This window comes from Anas platyrhynchos, chromosome 12 (genome assembly GCF_047663525.1).
Source record: "Anas platyrhynchos isolate ZD024472 breed Pekin duck chromosome 12, IASCAAS_PekinDuck_T2T, whole genome shotgun sequence".
Lineage (NCBI taxonomy): Eukaryota > Metazoa > Chordata > Aves > Anseriformes > Anatidae > Anas > Anas platyrhynchos.
Window position 1 is genome coordinate 5,474,051 of NC_092598.1, and position 24,343 is coordinate 5,498,393.

The 24,343-nt window shown below is 40.0% G+C and overlaps 1 protein-coding gene and 1 long non-coding RNA gene across 2 annotated transcripts; one reads left to right on the forward strand and one right to left on the reverse strand.

The window, feature by feature from the left end:
- Positions 1-358: 358 nt before the first annotated feature.
- On the reverse strand, positions 359-5,168 carry DYNLRB2 (dynein light chain roadblock-type 2). Its single transcript, XM_027466903.3, has 4 exons — positions 5,087-5,168; positions 4,902-4,977; positions 1,472-1,639; positions 359-659 (listed from the first exon to the last, which is right to left on the reverse strand). Exons 1-4 carry the CDS (start codon positions 5,087-5,089, stop codon positions 616-618), a joined length of 291 nt encoding a protein of 96 aa, XP_027322704.1. The 5' UTR covers positions 5,090-5,168; the 3' UTR covers positions 359-615.
- Positions 5,169-13,978: 8,810 nt separating this feature from the next.
- LOC140003517 (uncharacterized) lies at positions 13,979-19,715 on the forward strand. Its single transcript, XR_011812320.1, has 2 exons — positions 13,979-14,140; positions 14,329-19,715. It is a non-coding gene; the product is annotated as an uncharacterized lncRNA (long non-coding RNA).
- Positions 19,716-24,343: the final 4,628 nt, after the last annotated feature.

A 24,343-nucleotide genomic window follows, 5' to 3' on the forward strand; every position in this document is an offset into this window, starting at 1 on the left:
TTCTACACTTGAGTGCTGGATCAACTTTGTCGGCTTGAACTTCTCAGTCCAGAAAATACATAATGAAACTGTTGCTTCAGTCCATAGAAATTGGATGACAAAGATAGTTTCTTCTTTCACTTCTTTTCCCTTAGAAAATGCAAACAAAACAAACAAACCAGGAGTTGAAGACAGGGCAATACTTAGTCCCTCACTGACATGAACTATGTTACTTACATTTGTATTCTTTAGTTCATGTAACCGGTTACTCTGGGTCACAGGGACATATCTATGTGTGTACGTGCACTGTGATTCTCCTCCAACAGTGAGACATTTAAGTAGAATGACTTAACTGAAAGAATAGCTCAAACATCCAATAGAAAGGTTCTCAAGTATTTTGCTTTATTTTGCTCTTCTGAACATCAAGACAAACATCCAACATTTTGGTATTTGCATTACAATTTGCTCACACAAATTGGTAGAGCTACAACAGAATATTAAATTAGCAACATTTTAGTCCTGACAGTTATGTTATGTAAAATTTGTAAGTGCTATGTTTGATATTAAATATCAATAAGTAATTTTAGTTTAACAAGTAGAGCTACATTACTGTCTGAAAATACTGCCATACTAGGCCTATTCGCATGGGTTCTGAATAACGACCAGGAGATACTCCTTATCTGCAAAAAGATATAAAAATACTTAGTTAAAATATTTTATCTTCTTTCCTGATAAATATCCCATATTAACCATTCCTCTCCAACTTTGTGCATAAAACGTATGACATAAAATATAAGACATTCTTATTAAGAAAGTACTTTTTTTTAATCTGAAAACTTTTAATAAAACTGTCATAAATGTTAACTATACCATTTAAAAATTATTTTAGTAAGCAGTGTATTTGCCTTCAAGAGTCTGTGAAGATATTTAAACAAGAGGAAAAAAGTCATAAGATTAGCACCTGGAAGCTAGCACTTGTTATAACAAACTTTTGACATCTGCAGCCTCTTCTGCAGGTGCAGAGATCTTCTTTCAGTTCACTAGCTAGTTTATTCAAAATTGAGAACCCCATTTAGAGATGAAAAAAACAGAAAAGATTTGAATAGACCTTTACTATGAATAAATTCTAAGCATGGCAGTCTTTGCCTACTAATTCTAAAAGCTTAGGGAGGTTTTAGAAGGAATTCAGTTGGATAGCTATTTAATATTGATTTTAATGAAACATTTCTTAAAAGTATCCAGGGAATTTGATAGGTTTATATCTGCTTTGGAAAGTCAAGAATGACTACCTCTTGACTTGTTCTGTTGCCTCCAATATTGAGTACTATAAACCCTGTACATTAAAATGTTAATGTATCTGTTTTTATGGTGAATATACAGTTTTTCATATACGTATTTTTAAAATGCATTTTCTACAGTAGCCTTATTCATGAACAGTTAAAAGAAACTTACGAGGACTTTACGATTCTATCATTTTTAATAGAAATACTACCTGGAGCTACCATGACTTCATGTTTCTTTGATCTGATCCTGAGAAAGGTTAGATCATTCTGAGGATCAATATCTCTCACTGTGCTCCTTGCTTTCGTGGTGAGCTGACAAAGAAGACCTGCATACTGGACTGTTGTAGAGTTATCAAGAGTTGTCCTTATTGGAATTCCTGAAAACAAATAGTTTTCTATCTCAGTCATTCAGTGAATTTGCATATTCATATACTGCAGATCATAACAGAAATAAAACAAATATATATGTATATAAATATATTTGGGTTTGTTTACAGTGGAAAGGAGTTGCTGATTTCAAGTGTCTACATGTCTTTTAAAGGATAACATTAATCAGTGACAATTAAGCATTGAGTTTCCTTATGAAACTGTTGAAAGAGCCTAATTGCCGTTTAAGGGTCTTAAGTGTCTAACAAATTCTGTTCTTTAGTACTTAACCAGTTTTGGTGCTTCATCAGTTTAAAAGTTGTCACTGGGATTGGATCTTGGCTGCAAGATTCGAAGCCATACTTTAGCTGCAGCACTTGGCACATGCAGTGATAGAAATTACACGTTCCCAGTGAAATACCAAGAGCAATCAAAGGGCAGAAATGGCATGTTTGCATTTGGCAAGCAAAACCACTCTTAGAACAGTCCCTTACAATTACATGCAAAATATTGACAATTCAGAGTACAGAGTGTATTGATCCAACTATTAAAAATGTGATCACCTAAGATTAATTGTTGATGATTTAATGAATCGTTATCAATAATTTGTCAAATCATGGTTTTTTAATGTTAATAGGCTACCAGGTGAAACTGACCCCTGTGTTTATCTTGCAAGTATGAACCTATCTGGCTTCTAAAAGTTTGTTTCACTAATAAAAATAAATAATTATTCAACCTACTAACAAAGACAATAGATTAGAAGCTGGCAAGGCAATTTTCTCTCTGCATACATTTGCAATGCATCTTCCAGATGGACAGGATAGGAATACAAAAATAGATTAATATGAGTCAAGTTTGATTTATAAAAGAATTAGTATGCAAAGATCGTGAATGCCAGGTGAGAAATTAGAGGCAAATGAATAAAATAAATAACAGAACCTCCTCAGATACTACACTATTCCACAGTTTTCCTAGCACAGCATTATTTGAATCACTTGATATCGGTGTTGTCACGAGAAATAATCGTGCGTTGGTGTGATGTGTAGTAAAGTGCAAGAGGATGACCCAGTACATACTTTGTGTCTAATGTTTATTACAGAGATTGAAATTGAGGTTTTACCAGAAACAAGCAGGTGTTACCAAGCACTGCATTAGCATGAGCATATCTGTATAGTCAGGGCATTAAATAGTAAGTCACTTAAAAGCAGCAATGAATGTGTCAGGTTTATATGACCTCGTATCTAAATGATCACTTCAACAAATACAGCACTTTTAATGGAAGTGGTAAATGTTAAGTGATCCTCCAAGGTCTAATAATAACCTGAAAATGAGTTGACAGTAGTGACATCCTTAGATTAGAGCTAGTCTATGTTTACTTTAGGAAAAATTCTCTTTGCTTCTGGCCCCAAAATTAGAGGAAGGCAAATAAATCCCTCATTAGAAATGCTGTAGTGTGTTCCTTCACAAATGTGAAGGATAGCAACAGTTTGAGGTTTCCAAAATGAACAATGTATATGTGGCATAGTGTTTCAATGAAAAACTCAACACGGAGCATTGAGGCAAATGGCAGGCTGTTTGCATCAGGAATCTTTCATTTGCTGTTTCACCTGAATACTACTTCACCTAAGTATCACCTACAGTATTAAAAAGTCTTAGTAAAAGATATTTATTTTAGTGAAGAACAATGTTTTATCTTGTAGGGAACCTGAACAATTTGAGAAACTTCACTGTTGTGCCATTGGTTAAAATAATTTTACTGTGATTCATTCAAGTTATATGCATGTTTTAAATATTTCAGCACTGAGAGAAATTGAACTGATTTTTGTATAGGAAGATTTGAAAGAATTAGATGGAACAGTCCCACGTGGTCTGCAGGTTTATGAGGATGAGGAAGTTTGAACAGCACGTGGAGGGACTTTATACCGTGTCTTGAATAGTCTAATGTACAAAAAAAGCAGAACTGGAATGTGGAATGTTCTTCCTCCATTATAAATTGAAGCTGTGATGGAAGGAATGTGTAACAGCCTTTGAAGAAGCATGCTGTTGTAGAGCTGTGCAGGGCACTCACCATCTGAGCATCCCTCAGTAGCACAGAGCTACAACAGGTAAAGATGAACTGCGGTAGTACACCGAAGAGGTTTCAAGAAATTCAGTGTAAGAAAAGGGTTATTTTTCTAATGGGTTTTGTCATTGGTTTAGCCTTCAGAAATGTATCAGCCTGCAAACTCAGCAAGGATCATCTGTGTTATCTAAGTGGGTGGCTTTGTTCACTTTGAGTTTGCAGCTACCTCTAAGTGCACATTGGATCAAGTCACTTTCTGTTTATTTAAACAGAATACAGAAAACACCTGAAACAACACCTTTTCTGAAACCAGCCTGTTTCGGTTTAGTAAACAGCTGTATCTAGAAATGAGCACAAAGCATCCTTTCCGTTACTGTTTGCCAGGCTATGCACTTCTTGACCTGCATCTAAACTGCTGCTAGAGCAGTAGAGTTTGGGGGGCACTGTAGAAGTGAAGGAAGCAAACCGAATTTTAGGGAAGGTAATTGAGTGAGTTGTCTTATTTGTGAAGGAATTATTAAAATAAAGACTAACCTGAGAAGCTTAGCTTCTGAAAACTGATAAAACTGATTTCTGCGACCAGTTCTGCTTTTGGCTTGCAGTTTTCTGTATCGCGGACAAAGTTTGCCTGACATGAAACTTGCTCACCCTACTATGACGACACACCATGCCATGATTTTAAAGAACTTCTGAATGTTTAGTAGGGCCAAGGCACAGCTCCTAGTGGTGGAATACCAACTTTGTTTGGCAGACACCAAATTATGGACTGAAAAATGGCCACAAGAGCAGCATGTTCTTCTTGTAACCTACCAAGAGATGTTCAAGACACAATTTAACATGTGTCTTTGACATCTTTAAGATGTTCAAATACAATTTAGTTAAACAGGGATGAATAATAATACAAAAGAGCTTAAATTAAATGAAGGTTATGACGCCTCCACTCATTCCATCAGAGGAGACTTATGTCAGAGGTCTTGACATTTCTTTCCGTTAACTTGAATCCCAACCTGTGTTGCACGGGGGCTTCGAGGCATGGCCACAAACCACCTTTTCATGCCTTGTGGTGAAACACTTGCTGTTGAAAACAGCATTTTCACAAAACGCTGCAAGCAGACTGCTTCAATGCCTCACAACCTCCACAGTGTTTTACTTAGAGGGCACTTCTCGCCCCTCCAGGGCTGCCTACTCGGAGAAAGGCGGTGGCGCGTTACCTTCCGCGTTGATGATCATGGTCGCAATGACCCCTTTGTGGGCTTGGATCCTCTTTAGGGTTTCGTCCACTTCAGCCTACGAGCAGAGAGGACACCTCAGCGCTCCCGCGGCCCCCCGGCCCCTCGCCCACCTCCCCGCTCCCGGCCCGCCCCGTCCCCCTCAGGGCCGCGGGCGGCGCCATTACCATGGCCGGGCCGTTGCTAGGGAGCGGCGGAAGTGACGGCGGCGCCGGCCCGGGCCCCCGAGGGGAGGCCCCGAGCCCCCGGGCCCGGCCCGCGGCTGTGTGGGGCCGAGAGCCGAGCTGGGGATGGAGCAGCACAGGCAGCGTTGCGCTGCTTGCCTTTTGGTTCTTTATTTTGGCATTGAAGCTGGCGCCAGCTAAATCCCAAAGATACCAGTTCGGTGGCTGTCAGCACAGACAAGCCTTCCCCTCGTGTTGAGTGCTTCTTTATCACCTCTCTGTGTCCCCCAAAAGCGTTACCGCACTGCGTGCTGGAAGTTTCCCTGTCCCATCCCACCATGCTGTGGCACCCGCACGAAGACAGGCACCGCACTTTGCTACAGGGTGTCCTGTGCTGCTGGGACTCGCTGCATCCTTCAGGTCGCTGTGGGTTGCTTTTATAACCCAGCTGTGCACTGAATTACCCCCATATCGCAATGCTCTCTTCCCAAAGTAGTTGGGGATCAGCAGCACTTTTCTTCTTTTCCGTGCCCCAGTAAATAACACTAATGTGTTCAAAAGACTACATAGTGTCCAACGAGGGGAGTACTTACTGCATCTTCTGAGCTGAATACGGAACTTCTAGAGTTGTTCTTACTGAAATGGCTTTTTGCTGCTTTACCATAAAGAGTTAGCACATTTACAAAAATTTGGTGTCAAGGGGAGGCACCTTCTTTCCACCCCCACCCCCCTTTTTTTCCCCATGTTAAATGGAGAGGTCCTAAGAACAAATTAAGGGGCTACTCATCTGCAACTTTAAAGGACCCAGTTGCATTTGAAACTTGCAACAGTATCAGCACATAACTTAATGCAGTTTATGGCCCTACATTGGAAAGAAAGTAACTTCAGGCTGTGGGATCGCTCTATCTGTTGCAACAACATTACTCTAGGAGTTTATTAAGTTCAGACTGGCAGGGGCTTGCATAAATCAGAAATGTAGTCAGCGTGCCTTCAGATAAGCATTAAACTGAATCTAGGATCTGATTTATGAAGGAGGGGGAAAATGATCAGAACCATCAGTGTGTTTGTTTCAGAAGCTACTCCTGTGGGAGTTAGCCCAACATCCTATGACATACTGTGTAAAGCAGTTAAGAACACTGTGCCTGTGGTACTGGTCTGTCTGAGTGACCCCGTACCAGCTGTGTGAGTCGCAGCTCACCTGCGAGTAATGGAGCCAGCAGTGCAATTTGCCTTGATACACCTGTGCAGTTTTGCTACAGTAAGGAGTATGGTGTTTTGCATTTATTGGAATTGAGATATCCTTACAGATACTTTTTCATTTCTTTTTTTAAAAGACAATTGGAAGCACTGGTGCATGATTATTGAATCTGACTGGAACATCTGCTGGGCAATTTTGTTTTAGTACCATCGATAGATGTTCTTAAATGAAAACTTATAGATTGTAAAATGTGAACCTGATCCTTCTGTCAGTGTTAGTCACGGGACAGGACCTTGCTATTATCAGTCCAACTAAGGTCAGCTCACTGTAGGATAGAGTGCTGGAAGGGGTAGTGGCGATCCTATCCCCAGTAACCGGGCTGGCAGTACCAGGAATGTGGAAAAATGAAACAGAAAGGAAGTTATCCACTTACTCTGCTACCCCATTGATATTTAGTTTTCAAGGTTTCTTTCAAGAATGCCATTTTCCTTCAGGGATGCAAGATGCCTATTTGTCTTTTTAAAACCAATAAAAATACCAGCTCTGCTTTGCAAAAAATACTGAACTGAAGCCAAAATGGCAGCTAGCATGATACAGGATTACTCTGGGAAGCACTGTTTATACTCAGCATTAAAGATTGAAATGTGCAGACTCTTACAGGCAGTCAGATAGGGTTTGTCTCAGATTTAGACTTGTAACAATAAATGAAAGGATTTCCTTGATGACTTGAAATTTAAGTGAGAATTCAGATTCCTAGCAACATTATTCTTTTGGTACACAGTAGCAAATACAGTATTAAGAACAGGGTGTTATTGCTTGAGAATCAGGAACTCTTCATAATCTGGGACTGAAATCTTGGAAATGCTTACTGGTGTAAGTTTTAAGTATTTGTTAGTAGCAAGAGAGCAGCTTCTAAATTTCAGGTGCTCAAATTTAGAGTGTGGTGTTTGAACCCTTAAAATTTCTTCTTAAATTTATTCTAAAATTTCTGTATTTTCAGTTAATTTTGAGGAAAATAATCAACTGAAAGATGAAAAATACTTAAAGCTATTCCCATGTGTTTTTCTTTTTCAGGCTGTGGCAGAGGATGCAACTCCCCACATTGAAACTAGGAAGAAGACTTTGCTGGTAAGCACACAAGAATTTAATTTCTTTTATACTTCTTGTACCTGGAGACCCAGAAAGAGAGAGAGAGGAGGTTAAGGTTGAAATCAGTATTGGATCAATTTATAATCGTATAGTAATTGGATAAAAAAGCAGAGTGCTCTGGTAAAACAGGTGCTTATACATAAAATGAGTATTCTATAATAATTATTGGTACATACAGGTGGAGTCATTCAGAGTTTTGTTTTAAAAAGAATCAGTCTTGTATGCTACTGTTTTTCAGTTTTCAGGGTTATTGCTTAAATTGTTTGTAGTGCAGCATTTATATCAAAACAAGTCCCATGGATAGAAATACATCAGAATTAAAGAAAATCACTTTTCTTGACTCGAAGCCGTAAGCACTTCTTTCATCATTTTTGAAGGCTTAAGTACATCTTCCCCATCTCCCAGGGAACTGCTATTGAAAAGATCAACTCCCCTTTTCTCCAAAGCCCCTGTATGTACCAACATCGTGCCTATGTGGCCCTTTGTTAAAGTAAGCCCAGCTGAGGAGATCCGGTGTGAGTCAGAGGTGGTGATGCCAGGCCTGCATTCCTTCCCAGCTTCCTCTGTGCAGTGGTTGGATACAGACTGTTTGCAGTAAATGTGGGAGCATGAAGTGGTTGGTGGATTCTTCCACAGGGGAGTGATACGAGAATAGAGGAGATGCAGACAGCCTCTCACCGTGACATTTTTTCCTTTGGATAAGTCAGATGCTAAAATAAGATCGAAAAAAAATGTATTTTAAGCTAGCACATGTTAACTTCCACTGGTACTGGATGCAAATCACACACAGTCAGTTAATTATTGCATATTGGCTCATGAGATGCCTATTTCTCTTACTTGATTATTTGATCATAGCTTTAACCTGACACTGAAACTGCTATAGGATCTGCAGTCCTGCATTGTGAATGCTTTTGGCAGGCTAAGATATTAAAAACAAACAAAAAAAACATTTTCAGTCTGGATGGTAGATGGAACATACAGAAGAAACCATTTTGGGGGAAATTATTATGTATTTTGTCCTTTAATAATTCTGCAAGGAGCAATCAGGTATTGTCAGTAGCTCCTTCTATGTGTGAAATAAAACAAAACACACAATGTATGTTACTCAATTAAAAACTTGATCCATTTCTCTGTTTGCATTTTTTTTTTAAGAGACTCCCTTAAAAGATGCTAATTAAGGTAAACATAGTAAAGCTAGTCATTCTTGCAGTGCCATAATCAAAACTGTAGCAAAGTTCTTGCCTTTCTCCACATGAAAAAGGCCTCAAAGGAAGCATTTGACCTAGAGTGGAAGAGATAAAGATCTTTCCCAATCTCATTGTCTGTTAATAAAATTTTGTTTTAATCTTCTGTTACCCCCATGAATCCAAATACTATAAACTGGGAAAATATTTAAGAAAAATTGTGTGCCATGTAGGCATGCATGAAACAATTTTTAAAAGTTATTCTGTAAATAAATGATAGAATGGAAATTCATTCAAAATAGTTTGCGTAAAGATTCCTTTCACAACTTTTGAACAGTTTCCCATGCTTTTTCCCTTCTGTGTGAGGAATTTCTAGCTTATATCCTCTAGATGGTGCTAAAACTACAGCATATTGAAGCGAAGTCAATGTCAGGTTTTGAAGAAACTGTTTTGCTTGTTAAAAGGCCAACTCACTTAAGTCACGTAACGTTCAAAAGGATTAATGACTTCAGCTAGGCTTACAGGTTTATTCAAGGTAGAATCAACGTAGGTTGATTGTTTATCCTCAACTGGGTAAGAACAGAACAGGTATTTTATAGGTATAGGAGACTTGCAGGAACTGTTCCATGGTCAAATTATCCACTCATCTCCTGAAATGTCTGTAAAGCACCTCCTTAGTGCATCCGTACCTCGAGTGCTGCTGATGAGGGCAGAGGTGACCAAGTGTAGCCCGTGGTGCTGATTAAGTGACAGCAATAAGCCTCTTAAGACTTCCAGCAGATGTTGCTGCTTTTGTATGCTAATGGAAACTTTACGAACCATTTTCTCTTCCTTCTGAGAGCAGATGTAAGTACATGAAAATCGCTTCCTTATATCAAGAGCAAATTGATAATAACCTTGGTTCAATTGTAAGGCAGAAGCTGTAGAGGCACTTTATTTGATAATTGCAGAAAGCTTATGCACAGCTTCATCAAAATTAATATTTGATATTCTGCCAACTTTCCTTGTACTGAAGCAGTCGAGCAAAATCTGTGCTGTGAGCACATTGCTACCTGGGTCTTTAAGCCTTCCACATAGAGGGTTTCACACCGGGATGTGCGTCTGCTCTACCAAGTCCCCTTTCCCACCTCTGCTCTTAAAGTAGCTGCTGCCAACCCCTCCACCCTGCTTATTTCAGGGTGTCAAGGTTAGTCACAACTGTCGCCTTAGCTTAGCAGAGGGGCTCCTGAGCATGGGAGCTTTTGGTGACCTAATGTGATGCTCTGTGTGGCGTCCTGTGAATATATAATAAAAGAATTGTATATCACAAAGGAGGATGTTGTGCAATACGCTGGTGTTCCACAGTCCTGCCTTGGTAGGAGATACCCACTGAAGGGGCAGTAAGAGTTTAGAGAATGACCCTGAATGGCTGAATCACACTGAGGTTAATACTGTTAGCACAGTGAAGGCTGTGTTTGTGATTAACTTGTATGGAAACACTGGGCTCAGGAGTGTGAAAACACAGGAGCATCATTTGGGAGGGGACCAACTCTATGGTCTCTGTTACAACAGAGCCTTAAATAGATGTAGACCATGCCCTTTGTAAGATTAAGAAAGAACTTGATTATCTTTGTAAGACATCTGTCTGAAAAGGTATATTTGGACAGTAAAGGAAAGGCCTGAGCCATGGGACCATATTGTAAAACTTAATTTCACTTGAGTGATTGCATTCTTCCTGATATAAGTTGACATCTTGCATTTTAGATTCTTAGTGAGGCTGGAAAAATAATGGTCAGTGTTTTCCAAATAAATATCTTAAGTGTTTTTGTGTTTTTATTTTACGAGATAGAATACTGGCGGCCTCCTCACTTGACACTATTAAAGCACCTATAACGTTCTTGATAGGAAAGAGAGTTTACTTGCTGACCAGACTTCATTTTGGGTTGCAGCAGTCTGTCTGCAGTTCAGCTATATTTTCTCTTAGATGTTGCAATAGTGTTTCTGGGCTGACTAGTGACAGCAGCTACAATTCAGTGTATATGCCTCCTTTCTTAAACATCCACGTAGCATGATTTGTCCTCTTTAAAGGACAGCTGTCCTTCATTCCAGGAGGTAAGTGAGTGACCATAAGATCTGTAAAGTCTGCATGTCTATTTTTTATGTTGCTGATGCACTCTGGTTTGACAGTTGAGTACAGTAAGAACATGAGTTTCTGAGACCCGTTCTGGGTACTAAGTGTACACATGCACATTCAAAAGTTAAACAAAGAAAATCAGAAAATAGGTGGTTCCCTGCCCACCGCCAGTTAAAGGTTAAATGCCTCTCTTTAGTACCTTTCATGTCTGCAGCGCAGTGGCTAACCCTGGGTCGCAGCAGGGTGTTAGTAGAAGAAGGGGTTGGGGCCTTTCAGCAAGGACAGCCTTCTTCATGCTCTGTGGTGTTGAGGTGTGAGATCCAGCATTCAGCTGTCCTAGCTGCTTGTAATTGCCATCCTGGGAGTGGGAATGGCTACTGCTGGACTCCAGGCGAGTTGTCTTTATACGTAATCATCAAAATGAGTACAGGAATATAACTGTCAATGGAGACGAAACTAGTAGAAAGTTGGGGTAAAATTTATTTACCTATATTGACAGTTTTTGTACAAGAAATATTTTGGACAAGAAATACATTTCCCATTACTTGAGTGTTCTGGGTGTCTTTTATCAAAGTCCCATTATAACTGCATCCTGTAGTTGGAAGCTGTATGCTTCATATTTATTATTTCTTCATCTCAGTTTGTCAAGAAGTAGGAATTCCAAAATAACACATGAAGTCAGCGTTTTAAACTTTACAAATGTGAAAACACCTCAGCAGGCATACACACATAATTAGATATCATGAGATTTCTCCATCACCAATGATACCAGCTCATTTACTAGAGAAAGACTGCTTGAAGCAATGCTACTATTAGTTTTTCCTAAAGGCTGTTTTAAACAAAAAGTTTGCAAAATCAGTTGTTAGGAGTTATTGTGTTGCTCACAGACCAATGATGAGGAAATTAGTTACAACTGAGTATGAGGAACCAGACATATCAGAACTAATGCAGCTGGAGCCTTGTTCTTTTGGTATTGGAGGTAGGTTTTGTATTGTTTTTAACCCTCCCTTGATAAGGAAGGAATCTCAGGATTGTATATCAGTGTCCAAAAGCAGAAATAAGTTTAGTAGTAAAATAAAAGGTTTTTAGAGGTGATCTGTGACCACTGTAAGACTTCTTGGGAGGGTAAGGCTTTACATTAGATTGAGTTGTTTTATAACCCACAATTGTATCCTCACCAGTCACGTTCTTCCTGCATATATCACCCTAACTTTGTGAACCTTTAAATACTTTGGTCACCTTCTTTATCTCCATTACCAGCAAAATGCATTATTCAGCCCAGTCCTTGTACAGCCAGTCGGCTTAGCAAAACCCCAACAGAACACTAGTGCTAAATGTACAGTGGAGTGGCGTCAAAGCAGCATCCTGTGACGAACTTCTCGAGCGCTCTTGGAACTGGCAAGCTGTCAAGTAAATTTAAATATATGACTTTGACATCATTCGAGTGAAACCAGAAGCCGCAGTGAAATACTGTACGCTGTCTTTCATGTGGTGGCAATGTTTCTACGAGGCTGTACATGCAAATTAAAAAATAGCCATTGGCACATTGTTTCCAAGTAACCAACATATAAACAGGGGTAGGTGCTCTCTAAACACAACTTGCATTACACCATCAATCATGATTCATGGGATTCCGTGTTCTCTTTCAAGTGGATGTCTCGGTGCATCCTCGGTAGCAGTGATCCATGATGTGAGGGCAGCAGCTCCTGCCAGGTGCCAGATGTTGAAAGCTCTTTTCAGTCTAATCCAACCCTTTCTCCCTGCTTTGTGCATCCTGTGAATGTTTTCTCAAAATAGAGTATCCCAACTTCATGGATATAAATTTTCACAACAGCTTACTGAGTGGGATGATTTGCTTTGTTTCTTCTGGGAAGGTCTTGTCTCCTATGCAAACTGACCTTTCAGGAGGTGCCAATTACCAGATTGTCTGAATAGATCACAGCCCAGGACAGCATATCCCAACGGCCCTCTGAGTTCAGGGGAATTTGTGAAATAGGAGACTGCAGCTCCAGAAGGTGGTGGTGTCCTGCCTTTATTCCTAACATCCTAGCGTCTTTCCTGGATTTTATGCAATATCCAGCTTGAACTCTTCTTTAATTTGGGGCAGTTTTCTGATTGTCTAAAGATTTTTCCTGAGCTTACATCACACTCTATGTTTGTGTCTTTTTCCCAATTTCTCCTTTTGTCATTGTTTTACTTTGACCCATTAAATATGTAATAATTAAAAAAATCTCATTTTATCCACTGAGATTGAGGGTGAGTAAAAATTCAAAAGTCTTGCCACCTTCCTTACGTACAAAAGCCATTACAAGGAAATAAGTTCAGTAGCAATTCAGTGTTAAAGTGTTATCACGATTTGTAAGTGACGCTGCAGTGTGATGGTATTTACAGGTTTTCAGTCTGTGATCCTCTTGATACAAGAAATGATCTCTGCTGCAGTATGAGTCTGTTGTTTGACAGCATTTGTCAGTGTCTTCCTCTTCTCTGACAACTGAACGTGAGCCTTTTTAGCTTGCGTAGCCCAAGGGTTTATACTGAACAAACTCTACTCAGACTCTCATGTCAATATAATAAACAGCTTTTTTTTTTTTTTTTTTTTTTTTATAGATTTAATATCCTTTTAAAGAAATGCCAGCAATAGTTGCCAAGCAAATGCTGAGAATAAATCTGAGAGGAACTTTCATTCATATCCAAATTAAAATCAATTTTTATTTCTGACTCCAGACTAAGCTCGCTGGACATAAGTGAAATTTTGGTTTCAGCAACCTCACTGCTTTCAGTGAGCTTGGTTTCAGGAAGGTGGGATGCAATTCAGACAAGCCACCCTTAGCCCTTAGTCATCACTAGCATGTTTTTTGTGGTGTTGTTGCTGTTTTTAATGTGTGTGTGTATATATATATGCTGCTTTTTCAAGTTGCATAAGATGGATATAGTCTTCTTCAAAGAGGCAGCTTTTAACTCCTATCAGCAAGCCTCTAATCTGATCGTTATTCTGACCTGCTTCTATGTTTTAATCCTTATTTTGCCAGTCTATAATGGCTCAACAGTGCTGACTTCAGCAGGTGTAATTTCTGCGTGTCTGGGAGATGAGAATGGGCTTCAAGGGCTGCGAGGAAGGTGTTAAAATGCATTCTTAGGTACTGATCCTAGGAAGTCCAGAGTGAAACTTGTGCAGCTCAGGTTATTTTAAAAGTGTGATGCCATACGCTGAGTGTGACTCCTCTGATGGAGTGTTTCCTGCCCCAGCTTATAGTGACGTAGCAGTCGTTGTCCATGACAGCAGGTTGCTGAGAGCTGTGCCAACGCCACATCCCCGGGATGGCTGCTTAGAGGCGGCATCAAAGCCTTAGGGAGGATGTTCAAATAGTGCTTATTGGTCAAGCAAGATGGATGTGATGTGGAGCCATGAGGAGGTGAGCCTAAATTTCATGTCTAAAGAAAGTAAGGCAGCAGGGGAGGCTGTAGTTTGGCCCCCAGGTTGGTGGGTGTGTGCCAGCAGTCAGACGGTTCCTTGGCAGGATCTCTTCATGTGCATGCACTCTGCCCTCCTGATCAAAGTTGTGGGTTTATTTTTTTTTCCCCTCTTATGTAATTCCTAAAGGGAGTTTCTGCACCTTGCTCCTATCATCATCGATTGCACTTGGTCCTAAGTTTTCTGTGATAGGACTGCTGCCACACCTCCTGTGTCTTCAGTGCACTTGACTCCTTCACTACTGACATGATGAAGGTGGATCAGAAGGTGCAAGATTCTGAGAAAAATCAATGCTTTGAAGAATGTTCTGAACACTTCTTACTGGAAAATTTACAATTTCTAGGAAATAACACGGTCATGCAGTTGTTCTTGCTACTGGGTACTTTAATGTGGCCTTAGAAACGGAACCTTTCAGGATGTTTGCTGCTTCACGAATGGCACTTGATTAAGCAATGCTCATCTTTGGCCAAAAATACCTTTTAGTTTGGTTTTGATCAGCTAGTTGAGCCACAGTGATGTAGCTCTAATTCTGGCCTAGTTTGGTGCTAAGGAAGAAAGCTGCATTAAAGCATAACAACCTTAATCACGTGCTAGGTTTTCTAGAAAACCTTAAGAACTGAAATTGTAAGCTATTGATAAATGTCTAGTTAGTCAACCACTTTTTGAAGATAAGAGCTTTGAAGCAAATCTGGGTTTTTCTGTGCAACTTTTTACATTCCAGCTGGGACCGGTTAGTCTTTAACAAGAGCCAACCAAGGCTACAGGTTGAAACCAATTTACCACGGATCCTCCACTCTTCCACCATTTGGAACTTCACAGTCTCCTAGGAGAAGCTGTAATAATTGACTTGGCAGATCAAGTACAGCTGCTGCCATTTGCAGGGTTTTTTCCTGCTCAAATTCTAGAGAACAGCAATTGTTCAGGGCCACCCCGTGTACTTCTAACTTGGAACAAATTTTCTGCTTCCTTCTGGGTTTGTTGCCATATGGAGCAAAGGAGGGCAGCACCTGAGGAAGTTCAGCCACATGGTACTGGGGAGGCTTCCGTCCCCGTCTCCTTCCTTTGCAATGACTCAGCTTTCTTCCCATTAACATCCCTGATCTACGCTGGATTGGAGCTCTGAGTCCTCCAGAGTCCTCTAGACCAGTCCCTTTAGTCTGACAATACTCAGAATGCAGTGGTTTTGTAGGCAAGGGAGGAACGTTTTGCTATATAAACCCTAAAAAGAAAGCATCGTTCTTCTGTGCTAAGAATTCCCCTCGTGCTGGGGATCTTTAGCCGTGTAACCCGACAAGGAATCGGAAGGCCTCGGCCTCTAATGATGTGTTGTGTGATCCTGAGCACAGCGCCTCGCCTCCCGCTCGGTGCCCTGTCAGGTTTCCAAGCGCGGGCCTCGTGCTGCGTGCTCCGGCGGGGCCCCTAAATACTGCCGCTGTATAAAATACAAGTAACTCTTCTCACAAATAGGAATGCAGGCTAGGAATTTCCAAAGGACACAAGAACGAGTCTCTTTTCGTGGGCTCCTTTAAAAGTCAGAGCTTTATGCTCAGAGGCTTAAGGCAACTTGCTGAGAGCCAGCCCCGTTGCTGTTGGCTTCAGCGATGGAGGACAGCAGGACAGACTCCAGAGATCTTCTGTTTTATCTGCCTACCCTTTTAGGTGTCATGAGGGAGAATTTTAGTGCAACAGATTGAACCTCAGATAAGATTACGTGCTCTAATTACCAGTGGGATTTATTTGTCCAATTCTTTGAGCACTGAGTGGAAAAATGCACATATATCCCTTAAGTAAAGGAAAGGCATGTGTGTGTGATTTTCCACTCTTAACTAAGTAAAGAGTAAGATGACATGCAAGTGCAGATGGGAAAAAGGTAAATAAATAAAAATTATCAAAACAAACATTCAGATTTTTCATGTACCGAATGTACTTGGATAGTTACTGAATGGCTGTAAGGTTTGGTTTTTTAAAGGCTTATTTTTAAGCTGTAAATGTAAACTAAATTAAACTGATAGTTTTAATTAAATTTGAATTGGCTGTGGTATTATGCCACTTTAAAAGCCACTGGAGACTCTCAAGTTGCATTTAAAATCTGGTATTGTAATTAGTGATATCTACATTTATTATGGTGATAACTGCACTTTAATGTATTCGGTACTAAGCAAAGCTACAAAATGTAAACAGCTCTAATAACCATGGTGATTTCAGCTAGGCTGTATTTCCTTGGTCATCCCCTTAGATGAGCTGAGATATGAAAACTAAGCTTTAGAAAGCTAATCAGGAGAAAAAGTAAAAGTCAGGGGACAACATTACATACTTTCCCTTGGGGTTAAGGAACTCTTCTGAGATGTTATCTTCTGATCTTGTCTGCCACCTCCTTGTCTAGGCTCCTGCTACAATTTCCATGCTAAGTGGTGTACCTTGCAGACTTTCCTTCCTTTTTTCACCTGGTGAAAAAAGGTCCTGTCTCAGGAAAAGAGACTTTTCCTGTCTCTTTTCCTGTCTCAGGAAAAGAGACACCTATAGTATATATAGTATAGCTGCCTATATGGCTACAGCTAACGTCAGGAGCTCCTAGAGGCAGCGCCATCCTTCCACCTGCTGGGCTCACCGCCTGCTTTCAGTGCTGTGAAAACCCTGTATGGGGCTGCTGGTGGGGGAATGCTGTCCTGTAACCTGGGTGCTAATGTCAGTGCAAAGTAGGGTAAATTTTTCTTCTACTATTATTCTCACCACTGCAAACCCCTCTCTTGTGAGCCTGTTGTTTCTTAAGTGAATTTTATGATCTCCCTGGGTTCACGAGGCTCCGTCAATGCTGCCTGCACCCCCCGTGGTTTCAGCCTGTTATGCTTTGCTGTCTTTGCGTGGGCCTCGCTTGGGGTTTTTAGGACATGCTTATTTCTCTGGGAAAGAGTGGGATTTGTCCTGCTTTCCACATCATTGACTTCTGTTTAATTAGCTTCCTATTAAGTGAAGGAGGTATAAGCATGAGGGAGTGGCAAAGAGAAGTACTTTACAGAATTGAGTCAGGAAGAGCAACCTTTCTGTGGGGATATAAACCAACTGTGGTCTACTAGCTTGAGATAAAATTCCTGTATTAATTCTATGAGCTTCTTGACTGTTCCAGAGGAAGGACAGTCTCAAATCCTAAGGTGAAAAGCACGTAAGCCTTCCTTGTACTAAGCTGCTGGAGTGGTTCTTGGCATAATTTGGCTCCTAGCTAAGTGAGCCACATCAGCATCCTTGGGTTGTTCCAAGACCTGCCGATCTCCTTGGTTTCAGGTTGTCCTCTTCTTCCAGGTGCAAAGGAAGCTTTATTGGGGTCTCAGAAGTGCTTTTGCTGGAGATTTTCCCTATAGCTGTAGTTGTCATTTTAAGATTCTCTTATGCTGCGTTGACCGTAGTATGCACTATAAAGGGGCTGAGATCGGGGGAGAAGATCTAACTGAAGGTTTTAGAGTAATTTCTGTAGAACCATATTGATTTCATCTCCATTAAATTCATGGAGTTTTCCCATAAGGGCTTTTTAATTTAACTGTTGCTAAAAAATGCTGCACAAATTACCTGGCAAGAATGCTGTGGAGTTATAAGTCCTTCAGGCAGTCCCTTAAAGGCAGAGCAGTAAAGTTGGGTGAACTATTCACAGCCAGGAGTTTTCATTCAATGAATTTACCACTTTGTCTGTTAGCAGATTACTGACAAACAGCCGCTGACTTTTTATGAATTTGTTCATTATCCCAAATTATTCAATGCCTGGTTTATGCAATGCAGTTTCAGCTTCAGGGCTGCTGGCAAACTGATCCACGAGTATTGTTTGAATACCACTGTTTGTAATTCTTACCGAAAAGCTCTATAAAACTCAATAGAGGCCTGGTGTTTTATTTCTGGGCACGTCTATAAAACTTAGCAGAAAATTATATCCTTGCCATAAAATTCTATAGCTTGGTTTAAAGTAGTTATAATTTTCTACTGATTTCTGTGTGGTTTTAGTATCGTTTATATATAAAAAACGTTTCATCACTGTTAGTCTCTCAAGTTTTTGTAGTTTCTGAAAACAGAATGAGTTGATGATTTGGATGTAAATCTTTGGAAATTGACCTCTTTTATCCTTGAGTTTGTTCAGTTAAACATCAGTTATGTTGATGCCTGTTATAACTCTGTTTTTCACTATTGGGGTGTGAATGTCCTGCTTGATTTTTTCTACTAATAATCCTAAAATGAAAACTGAGGCATATAAAAAGGACTGTATAACATCTAAGTTCATTAGATTTCTCAGTTCTTTTGAGTGGAATTAAATGTCCTGGGCTGTGACAGATCAACAAAGAGTGAGGTTTCATTAGTGAGAACCAGGCTTCACTCAAATTCCAAGGTATCTCTGAATTTTGGAGGTGTTTTCTGGGGTCCAAACATGCACCTTTGAAGTAGTAGGGGTCTTTGAGACTCCACCACTTGCATTATTCCATTGACGTAAATATCTTTGGAGATCCATCAACTTAAATGAATTGATGAAGATACAAAATTCCCTTTTGATAATGTTGTATTGGCTTTGTTTTATTACACTTCTGTTGTTTTTAAACATTCCCCACTGGTGTAACAAGAGAAGATACCAGTGCATTGAGAATGCTGCTGAGGATGAAGGTGGTCAACCTGTCTTCCTTGGGTGGCCGAATCATATTTAGTTTTGACTTTGCTACTTTTTGTTAGTTTATTTAAAAAAAAAAAAAAAAAAGGGCAAAAAAACAACCAAACAACAACAACAAACATCTTTTTTTCTCCTTATAGACTGTGGTTCTCTTAAATTCAGAGTAACAAGAGGGTAGCACATGATGCTTTTGTATCCGTCTATGTTGGGTCATTCAAATTGCAGCTGTCCTACTGGAAACTGGTATTTGACATTTTTCTTAGGTCGCACCCTTTTTATTCCACCACACCCGCCAAGAAGTTGGAATCCCTCCTGCCTCACCCCCTTACATCACCCATTACATATTTCAATGCTATTGCAGTATATTCAGGGACCTGTGAGTGATGTTCTGTATGATTGTTTTCCTACTGTCCTATCCTGGTGTAAGGTATGTGTCTAGAGCTGGTGTAAAGGAGGAATGGCAGCTTTTATGGAGTTCCTTTTAACTTAGGGGAAAATGAGTTAAATGGATCAATTTCTTATTACCCACTGCAGTTAAAGAGAATGTTAGAGATTTCATCAGCATTTGTTTACTACATTATTAATAAAGTTATCATTAAAATCTCAACAGTTGCTATGCAAAGCTATTTGAGCTATCACAGTTGTCTTTTATACTTAGCATGGGAATAAACTGCAACATCTCAAACCACAGTGTATCGTGGTGCCCCCGTGCTTGAAAGCTGGTGTAAATCTGCTGTGCGCATCTTGAATCTGCAATACCTGAGTGTTTAACAGCTGTGGTGTGCAGACATGTTTTGTCTTCAGGTAATTTGGTAAATCATGGTATTTGGTAATAAAAAGTATATCTGGTTATAAAAAGTGCTTAGTTTTCCTGTCACTTGGTCATGAGAACTTTGTTGATTCAAATTTTATATTGAAATGTTTCCTATGGAGACACCAGTTCTGGAAAGAAGTGGGCATGATTCACAGACATGGCTGTGCGTAAAATCAAGCTGTACTGTGTGGTTAATGCTTCCCAAGTTGAGTGTATACTTCCTTGGGAAGACTCTTCAGACATTTAGATAAAACCCATAAAAGGGCTTAATATCAAACATTAATCTCTTGGGATCAAAAGATGTACTGCATAGCTAAAATAAGGAATGATAAGGTGTTCAGGTCATTCATGGAAAAAAAAATAGTCTGTCCTGTGAGCTTATAAGGGCTTTCCTGAAGTAACTTTTACCTTTAGGTCTGACTAAATAAGGATATCTTTCTTTTGCTTTCTTGATTGAAATGCTCAATGGGACTGAGCTGTTTTGCAGTTTGTAATTGAGCATTTGCTGCATTAAGGTACGTGTAGACTTGCAGTTGCTCTTGAGGCAGAGGCAAGTTGTCCTTGGTGAAATGCCTGGGAGTAAACTCGTCAGAGAAGCTTGTATATTGCTGTCAATGAGACATCTTATCACTTGTTTTCCGTGGCGTATTTTGAACTGCATCTCTAGCACATAATGTTTCAGGTATTCTAACCTAAAATGCCACAGCTTGTTGAAATGTTTAAAAAAGTCTGCAGTGAATTATCATTGAAACAATCTGACATTATGGAGCGTACATAGTTTTCAGTGCTCAAGAGCTACATTGGCCGTGTTACCATACTAATCAAAAGATGTGTTCTCAGCAAAGACTCCACTTGCCAATCTACAGGGCTGCTCCAGACCACCAGTCACCTAGTGGTTTTACTATGCTTTAAATGTGTGAGATGCTGGCTGTTCAGTATTGATTTTTAATAGGATAATTTTATTATCCTAAATAAAGAACATCACAGAGGGAAAAAAAAAATATTTTGCCATTTTTTTTCCAAGTCTTTGGGAAAGATTATATGAAATGTCCTTGCATGCCCTGTAGCATCTTTGCATGATCTTTTGATCATTTTGTCAAATTAATATGCTTATTATTATCGCCTTGAAGAGGTTTTTTCAGCCCACAGAGCATGTAAGTTTTATGATAATGAGAAGCTCTTAGTGAAACTAGCATGCAGCGTCTGGAACATTATAAAGCATATTAAAATGGCTGAAGACACCTACTCTGCTCCTCGTCCCAATATGAGAGGTTAGAAATTTAGCACCTGCAAAGCGTCATGCTGGGCTTTGTAAAAGTATTCTTGTAAGTTGTGAGCGGCATTGCATAGCCGGGATGCCAGCAGGGATTGCCATCCTGCCAGCTCCGTCTGTGGTAAGGAACTTCCCAGGAGTGTGATGTTAGCAATAACAGTAAAACCCATCACATTTTAGGAATACAATTTGCAAGGGGGCAAAGAACAACAAAAAAAAGCCATTAATGTCCTATGCTTTTCTCTGTGCTTTCCACATGGAGACCTGGAAACCTTCTTGGAATATGGGGTAGCTCTGGGAAGCTCTAGGAAAGCTCTGGGGTAGCTTTCTCTTGAGAATGCACGTGAACACCACTGCTCCTCCCTCCAGGTGGAGCTCCGAATAAATGCAGTCTCCCCCTGAACTCCTGTGCTGGGCCTGGTAGAGCACTTCCAGGGACCTCTGCCACAGGAAGGGAAGAGCACTCCACTGGCGTCTGTCTCATTTACAGGGGCATCTAATCTGGTTGCCTATATTCTTGTTCTTTTAACACATTCCCCCTACCCTCCATCCTCCCCCAACAAAAAATAACCACAATCAAACAAACCAACCAACCAAAAAAAAAAAAAGCAAAAAAACCCTCAAACAACCCCCACCTCCCAGGTCTCTTTCTCCTTTCTGGACTTAATGCCCATTGCTGAATCGATTTTGCTGCTTTCTCTCCTGCTGTGTGCTGGTATAAACAGAAAGATGAGGCCTTGTGTGTGTTCATTTGCTTCTTGATCTGATTTATGATGCTTACATCTAGTGCTGACTTTAGCTTCTTGTTCTGTGCCAGCACAGTTTGTGAAATGTAGCTGAATTGCTATCGCTCTCCCTGGCTTCATCTGATGGCCCTCTGTTTTCAAACTAGCAGCCGAGAAGCAGTTCGTTTGCCTCAATCCACCGCTTGCCTCTCCTTCCTCTATGGGAAATTGAATCTCCCTTCTCCCTTCGGTCACCCTTTCTCTTGAGCTATAGAGACCAGCTAGTCTTCACTCACCATCATCTCTTTTCCTAAAACCTCAATTATTTTTGCAGTCCTTTGATGCAACTTTTACAAATGTTTTCTCCCAACTAAGTGTGAATGGAACGATGTGTAGTATTGTGAATTTGAGCTTTGTTTCTTACAAAATTCCTCAACAACTTAAGCTGATTTATTTTGCACTTTTATTTATACTTTTCAGTGTCTCTCTTCTTTGCCTTTTTATTCTTTATTTAGATATTTTTCTCTGGAAATCTCTCTGCTAAGGAAATAGAGTGAGAAATACTGAGCTGATTTTAATGTCGATTTTCCTACCTCCATACCAAGGTAACTTCAGTAACTTAAACTGTGAATGATTTCATTGCATTTTGTTATACAATGCATTTGGATCTGTCCCGTTATTTCCCATTTATGTACTTAGGTAAGAAGAGTGGGTTCAGAAATGAAACTTAACCTTGGCTTCCTATGGGGAAGACAGACTAGGAAATGGGACTCTGCTTCAGCACACCTGGGTATATTAGGAGGATATATATATGTCATATCTCAGATGTAGGAGTCTGAACTGACTGTATTCTGTGGCATTTCTGACTTAAAATTTCCCAGGTTGTGAACTTCCAGTGATTTTTTGGCCATATCATCACAGTTAGGTGCTGTCTTTTATTTTCCTTATTTTCCATGTATTTTACACTCTTGATATGTTCAAACTGAGCAGTACCTCTGAGAACTTTCCAAAGACATGAAGACCTAACCTGGGGCTAACTTCCAAAGGATCCTCACGTTCATTATCGTGGGAATAATTTACCAGTAGAGCTTTGTTCCTCTTCTGACACTGGAAGGTTTAGTCAGTCAGATCTTTCTCAAGTTCTCAACAAATATCTGAGAATTCAGCCCTTTTATAACCAGCATTTCTGCTTTCACCATGTGAAAACTCATGCTCCTTTTTCTGACGGACTAAAAGATATAGATGGGAAAGGAAGTGGCAACTAGTAAATGACTCATCTTATAGAAATATCATCTATCTGTCTAAGCTGACACCACCTCACTCAGAATACACTTCTGGTGAGGCTTCCTGAAGATGTGTTAAGCTTGTGGAAGTGCCTGTTCATAGTGAGTCGTTTGGTGCTATTTAGAAATACCTTCCGAATTAACTTATCTTCTCATAAATTTCATCTCTTACCAGTTGTCCTTCCTTTGGAAATCTTGATCATGGAAATACTTGTGAAACTTGGGTAGCAGCAAAGTCCATGCAAATTAATTCAATTGCTGAAGGGAATGTTGCTAGCAAATTCTCCATAGTTAGTCCAGTGTGGAAATGGTTATTAGTATCCTGGTTCTGCTTAAGGTCAGTGTGTCAGACGCTGAAGCTACATAGACAAGGAAAACCGAGAAGTTTGAGATCTGTGTCACCCTTATTGATGGTTATCTTGATTTGATCTTTCTCTAGTCTTCTCTGAGACCTTCTAAGAATCATTAGCATGCTTAGGGGTGTGAGTTAGATTTAAAAATGTCTTTTCCTTATAACCTAAATGTATTGTTGATATAAACGCATTTTCTGCTTAAAATCTTACATCTCTTCAGCAATAGAAACTTGACCTCTTTGACAGAATAGCACAGAGCTATGAGAAACCTCATCCTTTTAAGCAACCTCTTCATTTGAGAACGTGTCCTACTTATTCTTTCCTAAAAATATTTTCCAAGAATCATCATTGAAGACAGGCTATTTATCAGATAATTGCATTTTTCCTGTATGTTTTGTATAAAAGGACAAATCTCAGTCCATCTTGGAGCTGAAGAAACTGTGTTCACTCATCAAGAAAATGCAGAATAATCTCATCGGATATGTGAGCTCGTGCCAGGCAGAAAAACTGTTCAGTGTCAGTCAGTATGAAAGATGCTTCACTTTCCATCCTTCGGCCTTCCAGGAAACATCCTGGCCTTCTCAGAAAGACTGGGAAAGAATGTTCCCTGCAATACTGGCGGGCCCTGAGGCATGTCTGACATGAAGTCCCCACGTAGCATGGTTCCTGTGTTCACATAACTGACCAAACGGAGACATTGCTTAGGTTTCTATTCTTTTAAGGAAGGCATTTTTTCCTGTGTGGCTTTTCAAGAAAGAAAAACGCAGTTGCTGGTTTCTTTATGCAACTTCCTGTTCCCTTCCCAATTTTTTTTTTTTTTGAAATTGACCATGCTCTCATATTTGGAGAAAAACGGTACAGTCCAAAAAAGATCAACAGAACCCAAGTCCTTTCTTTTAGAGTCTGATTAAAGTATTGCATTTCCCCAAACAGCCGTGTCGCAAGATGCCAAGTGCAGAAGGCGTTAATCATCTGTACCTTATCTCTAGGAGAAGCCGTCTTCAAAGCAGAAAGGAGGAGAGCTCTACCCTCGAGATAAATGGCATATCGTAAATAG